The sequence below is a fragment of the Panthera onca genome, chromosome A1 (genome assembly GCF_046562875.1).
Source record: "Panthera onca isolate mPanOnc1 chromosome A1, mPanOnc1 haplotype 2, whole genome shotgun sequence".
Classification (NCBI taxonomy): Eukaryota; Metazoa; Chordata; class Mammalia; order Carnivora; family Felidae; genus Panthera; species Panthera onca.
In genome coordinates this window covers 82,988,481-83,003,227 of record NC_138339.1, presented here as the reverse complement: position 1 = coordinate 83,003,227, position 14,747 = coordinate 82,988,481, and the positions used below count along the sequence as shown (strand labels likewise).

General features: G+C 38.7%; 1 protein-coding gene across 4 annotated transcripts in view; it reads right to left on the bottom strand.

The window, feature by feature from the left end:
* Nucleotides 1–14,747, bottom strand: part of KIAA0825 (KIAA0825 ortholog) — a 386,168-nt gene that overhangs the window by 218,694 nt on the left and 152,727 nt on the right. For all 4 annotated transcript variants that reach the window (XM_060637682.3, XM_060637680.3, XM_060637684.3 and 1 more), the window contains one exon: nt 1,309–1,488. In XM_060637682.3, the coding sequence (XP_060493665.2) occupies nt 1,309–1,488 (180 nt within the window). The remainder of the gene's footprint in view (nt 1–1,308; nt 1,489–14,747) is intronic.

The window sequence follows — 14,747 nt, the reverse complement described above, 5'->3', positions numbered from 1 at the left end:
CCTGAAGGCCATTGGTATCTTCAGTACAGTGTTGTGCTAAGTGACAAAATGGTTCAAGAACTTAAGTGTTGAAGGACAAATAGTGGTTGAAGCATGTGGGTCAACGATTCTTTGTCATCTTGTGAGAGAATTTGGCTCTCACTTCACCTGAATAACTAAAAACTGGAGTGGTAGGGCTTCCAAGGTTATTTTTCTTTCAGTTCCATAAAGTCTACATCAGAAGTAATTCAGTCTTTTTAACTGGAAAACTGTCCCTCCTTTGGGTAAAGAGATCACAGTAGGAAATACATGGAAACTAGGAGATAAAATTTTAAGAGGAGATAATTATTAGGGAGTCTTAAGTAATAGATTCGGGTTTTAAAAATCATTATACAGTTATCTATTGGTATTTTTCAGGGATAATGACCAAAAGATGTAACATAATAACCTTAAACTAGCTAAAAAGATATTCAAGTAGTATCTAGAGGATAGTTAGAGTCCTGGAAGAGTGAAACCATGAATATGAGCAAGTTAGATTTTTTTATATGGATCCTAGGAAATATTTCATGGAAATGTAGTTTCTGAAACAGTGTATAAAAATGTTTGTAGGTTGAAAGCCAAATGTAAATGATGTAAATGGTTAAGGGACTAACAGTGTAACCACTAGGTTCTCAGTCTTTGTTTTCCCAAGATATTAATAAGTATGTAATTTAAGGCAGGATATTAAGTATAGAACAAGGTGAGAATCTATTCATCTGGCCCCAAGGTAGGGCAACACATGAACACTTTCTAGTTACATATGCAACTTGCAACATCCATTCTATGTAGACAGAAGAACAATACAAATGGAAAAACATATTGTTCCCAAAGGAACGAGAAGACATACTTGCCTTATAGAGACACAGGTGCTGTGGTCGTAATAAACACCTTTTATGTAGTTTTGTGCATTGGTTTGCCAAAAAATGCATCCAAGAATAATATGTCACTAATGTCTTACTTGCTCAAGAGCAAAACATAATCTATGGTAAATATTAAACTAAATTTTTATGAGGGGACAGTTCCTAATAATAATTTAAAAAGAAAATCTGCATTACATAATTTCTCTCCCTCTCCCTCCCCTGCACCTTGTCCCAAGTATATTATATTTTGATAGGACTGAATGGTTAATGATTCCCCAAAGAAACTGTTATGCTTAAAAAAAATGTGTGATAAACTTTTACAAATAATAGACTCAACAAGAGCGACATCAATAAAACTTTCAAAGCATCTTTAAAGATATATTTAAGTATCCATAAAACACTTCTTTAACAAACAGTAAATTTTTCATACCTGGAATGTTATATAGAAAGTTCCATAATTGTTCTTCTTCCATGTAGCTCACAAAAACATTTCCAAATGTTTGTGGAGAAAAATTGCAATGGTACAATACTTTAAAGATGGTTTCTATTAAGCTGGATCCTTGGTTCAGATTATCATCTGTATCAGAACCTTGCTCTTGAAAGGTACATTCTTGGAAAGAATAAAATTAATTTGGTAAGATAGGTATCAGTGAATGTGATTAAATTCTTGTCACTTACCCAAGCATATTGCAGTAAAACTGTATTTGATTAATATTTACATAATAAGAGAAATGCCATATTCTTTCAGAGTAATGGCCCACCAAACCCAATATTGTTACTGAGATACTTAGGATATTTGTAGGGGGAAAAATGTGAGAAGGGTCACAATGACATGACCTCAAAGAAAGAGAGAGAGAGAGAGAGAGAGAGAGAGAGAGGGAGAGAGTGAATCACAAGCAAGCTCCATGCTGTCAGGGCAGAATCCAATATGGGGCTTGCAGTGAGATCAAGACCTGAGCTGAAATCGAGAGTCAGCCACTTAACCAACTGAGCCACCTAGACGCCCACCAAGGTGAGTTCTAAGTCGGACCTCACCAACTGTCTAAGAAGGTCTGGATGGAGGGTGAGCCTCAGCTGATTTCAAATGTTTCTAAGGTTGGTGTCCTAGAAACCTGGTGAAAACCAATACCTTTTCGAGGCACTCCTCCACAAACCTTGGTTCTTCCCAGCTTGCACATTTCCTACACTTTAGGGCTTTTCTTCTGCGTTCCCTTTCATTCTTCTATTTCCCATTCCTTTCAAGAAGACTCCGCTAGGGTTCTATTCTTTTAACCTTCTTTTTAAGTTCGTCCCTTCCCTGCTCCTCCACATGCAGGTCTAGCCCTTTCCTTTTTCTTTCCCTCAGCATTCTGGACAAGGCACTTGTTTGTTTAATGGAAAATTCCCCAGGTGTGTCTTCAATCGTGAAAGACATAAATATCAAGGAGTTGTAGATCTGTCTAGAGCATCCACTGTTCAAACAAAGGTCATCCACTTAGCCTCATCTTCCTCAGTCAATATTAATACCCAAGAGGTATTTTCCCGTCAGATCTACAACTAACCCAGGCCTGCACTCTCTTATTGTTCTCCCTTTAATATGAGTCACACTCCTGTCTTTCTCCACACTTCTAGCTAAGGAAGGAGGGAGGACTCTTCTCAGTGGTGAGTTTGGGGCCAACCTGACCACAGGGAGTTGCATTCTGGCCTGCTCTCCTCCTCATTAAGTCTATGAGGGCTGGTTCTGCCATTGCATAAGTCTATGAGGGACAGGAGGATCATCTTAATTCTGGAAAATAAGGCTGTGTGGGCAAGCCATATTTAAAGCCATATTTTCTGACCCAAGCAATAATAAAGCTGCTATTTTGAATTCCATCTGGCTCCCCTCTATCTATCAAATGTTTCATACCTTCTATAAACAAATAAAAGAATTGAAAACAGATTGCCTTTTCAGTAACACTGAAGGGCTCTTTTCACTGCAGACATTAACTAGAACTAAACTTGTTAGCGCTTCAAAAGAGGGTGGTATCTGGGGAGGAGCTCCCCCACCAACCCCACCAGGAGCCTGTGTTTACTGCTACCACAGATTTATACACACATGGTGCACTAGCACTTTGCTTTCCAAGACTGCTTAATTTTTACTTTCTACAAAAATGCTGTTAATGACAAGCTCCTGCTGAGTCACTAAAATGGATTTGGCAGCAATGTTGGTGAAGAGAGTGCCATCAGCTGAGGGACGCTGAATTAACCAGGCTCTAACGAGCATCCCTAACCAAAGGGAAGAGGCTGAAAGACTCACTTTAGACATAGATATTAGAGAGAAAGTGCACGGATAGAAAATGTAGCCTATAAAACCAGGATTCAACACCTAAAACACCAGGCTGGTAAATTGATACCTGAGAAAAAGGGGGTGGAGTGTCATGTGAAAATGGCTTCAAAGAAGCACTAAATTTGAAAATCACAGCCTAGTTCACTGTAAAAATTAATAACAATAAAATTGAAACCTGACTTGGAAAATTGGTTTGGAGTCTACTGCATAAAAGGTAACAATAGATACAAAGATCTGCCATTTATTTACAAGTTTTCAGTTAAACGTGACTTGATTATTACTTTTTCCTCCCTCAATGTATTCTTATTTTGGCAAAATTTAAATTTTAAAAACAAAGTCTCATGAAATGGGTCTATGAATTAAACTACAAAGACAAAACAAAACAAAACAAAGTCATTCTTTTTCAGAGATTTTTCTTTCCCAAGTCTTTCCTGGGAATTATTTTCCTGCTTTCTGTTCTAAAATTCTCATACGCAAATTAAAGCACTTACAACATTTTCTATGCTGTTTTCCTCAATACCCAAATAAACTAAACATCAGATTTCTACCTCTTTTGAACAACCACAGTCCCAAATTCAGGGCTGTGATTAACGGTGAGATGGGAGACAGGCCTTTATTGAATACCCACAATGGTGCTGGCTCTCTGCTCACTGTTTTGCACGTATTTACCTATTTATCTTGATCCTCACAAAACTCTACTAAGTGTATATATTTTTTAAATGTTTATTTTTTAGAGAGAGTGCACGCGCATGTGCCAGCGAGCAAAGGAGGGGCGAGAGAGAGGGAGACACAGAATCTGAAGCGGGCTCTGCACTGACAGCAGAGAGCCCCATGCATGGCTCAAACTCAGGAACCGCGACATCATGACCTGAGCCTAAGATGGACACTTAACCAACTGAGCCACCCAGGCGCCCCAAAAATCTACTAAGTATAGAGTATCTCTGTTGAGGGAGCCTGAGGCAAGCTGAGGGCAAAACACAAACACAAGCTAGCGCCGCCCTGCCCCGCCCCCGCCAAGGTGGGATTCGTGTGATATTCCTTGGACACCTCTGGCTGCACAAAAACAAGAAAGGACAAAAAACAAATGGTTAATCTGGTTAAGAGTCTCCACCAGTTTACCAGAAAAAGGCAATCCTATCAAAAGCCTAAAGTCCGGGAACTCCTACTGTCAATGTTAATGCTTTGCTAGGGGGAAAAACACCTTAACTTGACAATAGCTAGGCCTCCAGTAAGTCTTTTGCATGTGAGAGTCTCTTTGGAAATTCCCTCTTGACTTGATCTCCCCAGACTTGCCCCACAGTTACAGTGCAGCTTTTCCTGCCCGTTGGTCCTGTCTCCCGGCTTTAATAAAATCACCTTTTTGCACCAAAGATGTCTTTAAGAATTCTTTCTTGACCATCGGCTCTGGACCCCACAAACCCCCCACCACCCCAAAACTTCATCAATCTCCATGTTTTTTAACAAATAAAGAAAATAAGTCTTAAAGAGGCTGATGATAAATAAAATATAAAAGTTCTCTACAAGTCATCAAGAAAATAGCTACATTCAAGAGAGATTTATAATTGGACAATTGACTCCAGTGTCTTGAAAACTGATCATCTTTATAGAGAAGGCACAGGTAATTCTGTGTATTTGAAAATTATTATGTAATATCTACAAATTTATAAATGTAGATACGCAAACCTCTCTGAAACAGTTTTGGCTCTATCTACCTGTATCTACTAAGGTTCCTCTCCATACTTTTTATAAGATAAGATTTTCTCCAAAGTGCATTTCATGGTATGTTAATGTAGTAGCCCATATGTTCTGGAAGTGCTGGCTTCAACAATATTAAATAGTTTTGTTTTCTGCAGGATTTCTCAGAGCCTTTAATTATTCATGAGCCCTGTGCCTCTCCAAGAAGGGATTTTAGTATATAGTGTTTTAAAACATTTTTGACCATAAAACCTTTTTCTAGTATTACATTTAGCAGGAGTACTATTCTATAAAACTGAATCTCGGAATCCTGGCTCTACTGTTTACAAATAGACTCTTAAATTAACTTCAAGCCCTTTACGTTTGCAAATGAAAGTGAGCATTTCAAATGAAAAGGGAAGCAAGGTAGAAAGAAGTGCAAAGTTTTACTCTGCATAAGGAGATTGCCAATTTGAAAAGAAATCTGGTCACCAAAGTTGGATTTAATTTTAATTCAAATGAATCATTTTGGGGCAAAGAAGGATTTTGCTTTACCAGTAGACACTGGAGAGAATAACATGGGGCGCCAAGAATAACATGTGGCTCAGTCGGTTAAGTGTCCGACTTTGGCTCAGGTCACGATCTTGTGGTTCACGAGTTCGAGCCCTGTGTTGGGCTCTGTGCTGACGGCTCGGAGCCTGGAGCCTGCTTCTGATTCTGTGTCTCCCTCTCTCTCTGACCCTCCCCCCATTCATGCTCTGTCTCTCTCTGCCTCAAAAATAAATAAACGTTAAAAAAATTTTTTTTAAAAAATAAAAAAATAACAAAGCACAGCCAAAAGAGGTCTTGAAAAACCGATTCTTAGCCCACAGATTTATATCAGGTTCTAACCATCTGATTAAGAAACATAATGAAATTATACGACTGGCAGGCACCTTACAAGGAGGTCAGTAAATATTTGGTCAATAAATGAATAAACATTTGTTGAGTCAATGAATAAAAAGTCTTCTAGCATTCGTGACAACGGTGACCTAGTTTCTTTTTGAATACTTACAGTGGTGAGATTTCCATTACCATTCCAGGCAGCTGTCCCACTGCTGGACAGCTCAAGTTATGATACGAAAAGATAGGATTCAGGAAGCATAGAGGGAAAGGTTCGGACCTGAGGTCCCTGGGTGGGGAAAACCACATATTTTGGAACAATGCTGGGCATGACTGACCATAGCAGACTTCCTTGGGGGTAAGTTCCTCTTAAGCATGTAACAGACACCACCTACTCCCCCTCATGTTCCCATCAGGAATTTGACAAAAGTCCTGACTATAAAAATAAGTAGTAGACCATAGAACGGTACAGCCATAGACCATTATGGAAATGGGCCAATCAAAAAGAAATGCCTAGGCATTTAGAGTTACCTAGCCAATAAGGGTAGAACCTGAGAAGGAAAATGGGGGAAGGGAAGCACCCCACCCTCACCACCAAAACCCGATTTAAAAAAGACCCCTGCCTATTCTCACAGGCATTCACTTTCCAATGCCCCCTCTCTGTTAAGACAGCTTTCATACTATTCTTACTTTCTGTAAGAAAGTAATAAACTTTTGCCTGCTGCTCTTTTTATTCTGTGTCCACCTCTTTATTCTTGGAAGCAGGGAGACAAGGACCCTAGGTGTTGAGGTAAAGAATACTGAAACAAAGTTACCAAGCTGTTTTTCATTTTTAAGAAACATTACACGATACTGTTATCAGAAAGGGGTATAGAAATCTACTCTCCTCTCTTTAGTAGATAAAGAAAAGAAGCACAGAGTTGTAAACAATTTCCTCAGGTATCATTAGGGATGAGAATTCAGGTTTTCTGACTGACAGAGTGACAGCCAAATCCATCTCCTTCCAACTTATTCCCAAGTATTTCTACTTGCTGACGTGGACAGCTTTTTTTTTTTTTTTTTTTTTTTTTTTTTACATTCAGACTTAAAATATTCGAAGATAGCTATCCTGCCTCTTCTAGTCTTTTCTTCTCCAAGTTATACATACCCAGTTCACTTAAGCAAGGTATGGCCTAGGTAACATATTAGCAGTTTCACTCTTTTTCTTTTTTTCTAAGTTTATTTATTTTTGAGAGAAAAAGACAGAGCATGAGTGGAGGAGGGGCAGAGAGAAAAGGAGACACAGAATCTGAAACAGGTTCGTGGCTCTGAGAGGTCAGCACAGAGCCTGATGTGGAGCTCGAACTCACGAAATGTGAGATCATGACCTGAGCAGAAGTCAGATGCTTAACCGACTGAGCCACCCAGGGGCACAGTTTTCACTCTTAATGGGCAATCTCCCTTTAAACAAGTTGTGTCAAGAAAAGACCATGATATTTCAGGCAGGATCTGATAACCACTAAGCATAGGTGGATAACTGGTCCAAATTGTGCAGCTGGCAGCCCTAGGGAGTGAGAGATAAGTTTTGAGCTCCACCTGGACCCCCAGTACGCAAGGTCCCTAAATGGCTATACGGTAAATCCAAGTCAAAGCTATTTCAAAGGGAAATTGTAGGCAGATATCAAGCCTATCTACCCAGTGGGAATGTCTACTCAGACCTTGGGAGAGAAGTTAAAATTGTCATGCTAGCAGTATGTGCAGGTCTCCTCTCCAGATGACTACACTGCAGAGAAGTACTAAAGCCACCGTGGGAGCCTGGGTGCTGTACAATATTCTAGAGCAAGGGTTGGCAAGCCTGGGGGACAAATCCAGACTGATGCCTGTTTTCAACAGACTGATTCCTGTTTCAAGCAAAGAATGATTTGTATGTTTTTAAATGGTTGGAAAAAAAAATCACAAGTAGGATATCCTTTGTGACACACAAAATTATGTAAAATTCAAATTTCTGTGTGCATAAATAAAACTTCATTGGAATACAGCTGATGGGGCTCCGACATGTTACCTCAAATATGGTACCTAGGCATACTGAATATTTTAAACACTGGAAAGAGTTTGAGAAAACAGCAGAAGCAGGAAGGTCACTCTGACCTTCCCCCTGCTCTTCTCTCCTGAAACAGGACAGGTGCCCTCTCTATACCAGGAGGGTAGGGGCATCCCTGTCTCTGAAGTCAAAAGGATACTAAGAAGGATCCTAACAAATAGGCCCTGCTAAGTTTCCCCCAACTTACTAATTTCATACCCTTTGACCTATCGTATTTCTCCATAACTGTCCATTCTTCATTGAACCTAGCATAAAAAGGCTCCAGTTTAACGGTTTCTTTGGGTCACTCCTGTATCAGAAAGCAAGCAGGCAAGCAAGCAAGAAAGAAAGAAAGCACGTGGGCAGCTCAGCCAGTTGTGTCCGACTTCGGCTGAGGTCATGATCTCACAGTATGTGAGTTCGAGCCCCGTGTAGGGCTCTGCTCTGTGCTGAGAGCTCAGAGCCTGGAGCCTGCTTCTGATTCTGTGTCTCCCTCTCTCTCTCTGCCCCTCCACTGCTCACACGCTGTCTCTCTCTCTCTCTCTCTCTCTCTAAGAAAAATAAACATTAAAAATTTTTTTTAAAATATATTTCTATTCTTTTTCTCCTGTTAATGTATCTTTGTCAGTTGAATTTTCAACCTGTTCAGAAGCCCTAAGAGTGTTGAAGAAAACTTCTTCCTCCCCTACACAGCCATGCTCATTTGCTTATGACAGTGGTAGAGTTTGGTGGCTGTGACAGAGATGGAAGAGTTGACAAAGCCTGAAATGTTCACTATGTGGCCCTTTGTACAAAAGTTTGCCAGCTCCCATTCCAGAATACTGGAAGAAAGTGTACATGTATTCCAAATAATCTAATAGTGAAGGACATCGTCCATCTACTCCCAAATAACTTACTTCAAGCAAGTAGCCATCCGCTCTTCAGAGCAGCCTTTGCCTATTACCCAGTCTGTCAATCTTTCTTCAGTCACTCTGTTTTATAAAAGCACTCCATGGCACTTATTAGCAGCTGAACTTATCCAATTTTTAATACCTGCTTACTTTATAAGGTCCGTCCTCTCCAATTTTCCCCAGCAATTAATCCCCCCGAATGGAAGGGCACTATGGCATGTCACATTTACCACTCTATCTCCGACTGAGAACAGTGTCTCATACCTAGTTAGAGCCCATTAAATATTAGTCTAATAGAGAACATATTTGTAAAATCAAGTAACCGAAATTTTCAGAAATTAATTCCAAAGAATGTTATTTCTTATTTCTAAGAATGAATACCTCCATAAAGTCCCATGTTTTTATTTTAGAAATTTATTTAAAAACAATTGATATACTGTCACAAAATAATGGCTCTTCTCTCTGCTAACAAGGACCACTTAAATATCAAGTGGGCAATTTATTCAATTTCTCTGAATCCAAGTTTCATCATTTGCAAAATGGTCCTAATAATCCAAGGGTCATAAATGAAATAATATGTTAAATCGCTCTGAGTTGTTGGGGACAAAGATGCTACATAAATTCATGATAATAGTATCACTTGTAATATAATGCCCAATCATTTTGCAATGCTAACACCAGAAGCACATTAACTGCTAAAGAAGACACATGTTCCTATAGTTATATTAGACATTTTCTAGGTGCCATGAAGAGATAGAATATAAAATATTTCAGCCACTGTCAAGCCAGATTAGATTTGATTCCGTGGAAGAGAAGCATTATAGCAAAATTCATGCTCCCAGTCTCCCAAGCTGTGTGTGAAGGTTCCCAAGGAGTGTTACAATATTTAGAACTTGAGAATATTTATTTGTCCCAGTTCTCATCTTCACGTGCTAGCATCTTGACAGCTGCTCGGTCAATACCTTCTCAGGCACAAGGCCTTAAAGGAGAAACTCTACTTCCTAGGAAGCACTTAAATTTATGCTTAGACAGAGGGAAGGATTACTGACAAGCACAAGGAGAGACCACTGCATAGGGACCACAGGAGGAGTGATTAGAAAAGAAAAATACATCAGATGTATTCTTCCAGGCATTCAGTATAAAAGAAGGAAAGAATCTAATACAAATTAAGTACCTACTAAGTGCCAAACAATGGTACTTCGTATTCATTTACTTTCTTAAACCTTAAAATGAACACATAAGATCAATATTAGTACTCCATTTAAAAATGAATGAAACGGAATTGCTTCATGGAAATTTAATTGCCATTTATTCACTCACTCACTCATTCATTCAATAAATGATTTCAAGTACACTCTATGTACTAAAGAGTCTAGAAGGAGGCCAAGCACTGCAGATACAATGATGATCTATCTGCCCTCCTGGAACTTGCACCCACTGAGACAGACGTTAAGTACATAGTTACGTTAATTCAGCATTCACTTAAAATTGTAACAAGTGTTACAAAAGGAATCATGGTAGGACCTTTTGGAACAATCAAAGATGACTTCCTAGGAAGTAATATTCAAGCTAAAAGAGGATTAGCGGCAGCCAGGAAAATGAAGAGGGAAGAGATTGTGGACACACAAAAACCACATTTCAAAGGTTCTGCAGCAGAAAAGAACTTGTCATACGGGCCAAGTAAAAGGTAGTTGGTGTTAAAGTACCTGCCTATTTTCTCACGACACTTCTGCAGGGCCCTTGCTGTTACAGATACACAAATCTAGGATGCACAACCTAGACCAGAAAATGCATGTTAAGCTAGAGGAAAGCAGGATGCAGTATGTTGGATGAGTCAGCCACAGCCAGAGCACAATGGGTGTTGCTCATGTCTCAAGGAGAGGGTCCTTACCCTGTAAGTAGTGGGCAGCCACTAAAGGGATTTAGGAGGGGAGTGACATAATCAGATCAATACTGAGATCACGCTTTCTGACTACGTGACCTTCCAGATAAAATGGTTTATAAATATTCCTAGGTAAATATTGTCTCCTTACAAGCCAGTAATACACTGGAAAGACAAGCCACATAGTCAGATTCTTCGCCTTCTATAGCAACTATAGAAGGAGTCTATAGACTCTTTCTTAGATAGCCTTGCTACTCAAAAGGTGGGCCAGGGACCAGCAGCAGCAGGGGCAGCATCACATGGGAGCTTGTTAGAAATGGAGAGACCCAGGCCCCATCCCCAAACCTATTGAATCAGAATCTGCAGTTTTAACAAGCTTCCCAGGTGACACATTTGCATTTTAAAGTCAAGAAGCTTTGTTTTACTTAATACCCTATAAACACACCACCCTCAGAGAAACTCAGCAGACCCTAGGCAATAAGTGATAAATGTTTCTGGGACTATAATAGTTCTACAGAGCCCATTGATACTCTTTTTAAAAAATTTTTTTATGTTTAGTTATTATTTGAGAGAATGAGACAGAGTGGGGATGGAGGAGAGAGGAGACACAGAGAGAGAGAGAGGGAGACACAGAATCCGAAGCAGGATCCAGGCTCTGAGCCCTCAGCACAGAGCCGGATACAGGGCTCGAACCCACGAACCACACAAGATCATGACCTGAGCTCAAGACTGGCGCTTAACCAACTGAGTCACCCAGGCACCCCAGAGCCCACTGACATTCTAAGCTAGTTCATCATCATTCTAGGACAGGATGGACACTTGGTTGGAAAAGACTAGGGAAAAAACACACAAAAATGGTTCTACTGTTCCTAATAAGAATAGGGTACAAATCCAGAGAAGAAAAAAGACTGAACAAGTCAGAGTACAGATATCATCACCAGCAAAAGTAGCTTAGGACATCGACGTTAGGTACACTGAGGGTATCAAGAGGGAGTATATTTTTACTTTTGGTCATCTCCTTCAAGACAGGCATAAAACAGCACTTTGCTCATACTTACAAAGTAAAACAACACACACACACACACACACACACACACACACACACACACACAGAGTGTATAACAAACACTAAGTTTCTGCCCTAACAGTGCTCTCATTATGAAAAAAAAAAAAATCAGGCTGATATTAACTGTAAAATAAGAGAATTTGAATTGATTCATTCATTTTAAGTCAACCGTCCCTTTGTAGTGGTAGCAGCGTTTTTATCTAAGAGTTTTGTGTAGATCTGTTTCTTGATTATCTTCACTTTGTTACAAGGCTGAAATGTACACACTGTGCGGAATACAGGCTCCTGACAGCTCCCAGGTTGTGCAGCCCTGCAATCTGGGAAACTCCGGTTCTGCGTAGATGCCAAGGGGTGTGGTGGGGGAAAGCACAATCTCTGGAAGCCAGCTGTCTGGATCAAATCCTGCTTGGCCAATCACATGTGACTTGGACATGTGACTTAATGTCTTAGTTTCTTCATCTTTAAAATGGAGGTGAAAATTGTCCAAATTGTCCCTACCACAGAGAGTTGTTTAGGAGGATTTGTTCACTGAACACATGTAAAGTAGTTAGAAACAATGTCTGGAACATGATAAACATTACGTATTTGCTTGCTTCGTGTTGTTATGTTCCACGTGAAAACCACCAGAAACTCAGAAGTTTCACTGGGAGTCATTCTTGGGGCAATGGGCAAAGGAAAGAATGTTAGTCACACTTCATTCAAGTGTCACCAACAGGAAGAGGCCACCTGTTAACAAATATTTGTTCCTTTGTTGCCTCAAGAAACTGTTTGGGCCATGTGGTCTTTGTGAAGTAATTACCAAAACAATCACCCTAGGTTTTTAAAGTCAATGATCCAAAATAGTGTCTTACAACTTTAAAATCCTCTATAAACATTTGTAACTGAGAGTTTTTTCCCTCAAATTTAAGATGTCCTACCTTAAAAATAAAACCAACAAACATTATCTTCTAATGCCAACTGAACGTTACCCTAAGAATGTTATAAACTATCCCCATGTGAAATCAGTTTATGTTTATCAAGTTTTAGTAATGTAATCGTTCCCTGAAAATGCTACATTTTTTTATACAGGAGGAATTATTACCCATAGCAAAAACATGATTTCACTTCCTAGAAGTTTGGAGCCCATGAAGCATATATTATAGGTTAAAATTTTACCATTCCTTTGTTAAATTTTGCTATTTTCCAAAATAGCAGTGAAGTTGCATCTCATACTATAAGACAATCATTTCTGTATATGACCTGCTGATGTTTTTTTTGTTTTGTTTTGTTTTGTTTTGTTTTGTTTTGTTTGTTTTTTTAAGTAGCCTTCACACCCAGCATGGAGTCCAATGTAGGGCTTAAACTCATGATCCTGAGATCAAGACCTGAGCTGAGATCAAGAGTCAGGGCTTACCTGACTGAGTTACCCAGGCACCTCTATGATCTGCTGATTTAAAAAAATAAATAAATACAAATTCTGATAAATCATTTTCATAGAGCAAAACCAAAAGCTACAGATATAAAAGAGATAAGTGGCATGTGTTTTAGCCTTTATAATACACGACTATGTGTCAAAAAATCTGTACCTAACAGAATTTAATAACTGTTTCTTAGAGAAAGAACTTTGTTTTAAAATATGTATAATGAAAATATGTACTCAAAATCTCTTGATTCTTCTTCCTGAGCCAATTTAACACAAGTTAAGTTTTATCAATTAGACCAAAAAGACCCTATTTATAAAGGAAAACTCTCCCATAAAAAGCTGACAGTTATGTTGCTTGAAACAGCTAATTCAGCATATCTTATTCCAAAATTTTGCTTTTCTAAAAATATGATCAAACTTCTAAATTACCAAATGAGTTCTGAAATACTCTGAGACTTCTAATCAAATGAAAAGAAAAGCTCTGCATAAAATATTACAAATTTATTTTTATGTACATAATAATTTCCATCTTAGTCTAGTTAATAAGATTCCCTGAGTATATTGTTTCTAACTTAAAGTGACAAGACTTCCATGGGAACTTAATAAGTAAGTCAATCAATTGATTAGTAAATTCTGTCACTTCATCCTTACAGTATTTGCAGTAGATAATAAAATTCAATACAAGACAATACCAGAACAGCCATATAACCCTGATCAAACACCTAACAATACTATATGTACCAGAAGGTGGATATAATATTTTTGGCAAGTAAATGTCGTTTTCATTTGGAAGAAAACATGGTTAGATATTCATAACTATGACTGCTATACTTAGTGGCTATATCATTATAGTCAAAAGGTTTGATCACAATTGGTTTTCCAGGCTACTCTATATAACTCTACCGATAAGAGACCAATTCTATTCTGGGACCATGCTTGTGAGTTTCTACGATTATATTAGTGTAACTCTGTAGCCCAGTCGGATAGTATCCAGTCAGTCATCTTGCCTGAAAGCCCCGATTATTAAGTTTAAGGGGAGCTCTGTATTTTATATTCTAACTGATCATTGATTGTACAATCACTAGACTTTTCCTTTTTTTTTTCTTTTTCTTTTCTTTTCTTTTTTTTTTTTTTTTTAGACTTTTTCCATAAAGCATTGTGGTAACTTGCAAAGGAATATAAAAACTTGTGATCAGCCTAATTACTTAACTGGAAAGACCTGTTAAATACATGTGCATCAGAATGTCTTAGTTGATTCAGCCTGAGAGTGGGCAGATTAAAGTTCTTTCAGATTCCCCTAGCCCACTCCAGGATTTGATTTGCGTGAGTATTTATATAGGAAGGGCAGGGGACAGAAAGCTCCGGCTGGGTTCAGAATCCAGGTTTACCCACCATTTATAAGCTGTGTGTGTCTCTAGGCAAATGACATTATCTTAAACTCTAATGTCATTACTTTTAACATAAAGAAAACAATAGTATATACTCTATTAGGTTGTAAGAATCAAATGTGAAGTGCTTGGCACAGCACCTAAAACCTAATAAGCAAACAATAAAAGTTGGCTACTTAAGGAAGTATTTCCCTAATACCAGTTCTCTTCAGGAGAGTGGCCTTAGAGCCTGAAGTTAAAGAACTGCTTTCAGATCAACTTTGTGAGATTTGAGACCCAAACAGTACTATCTGGAGGCAATGGGAATAAAGTGAGATTCAG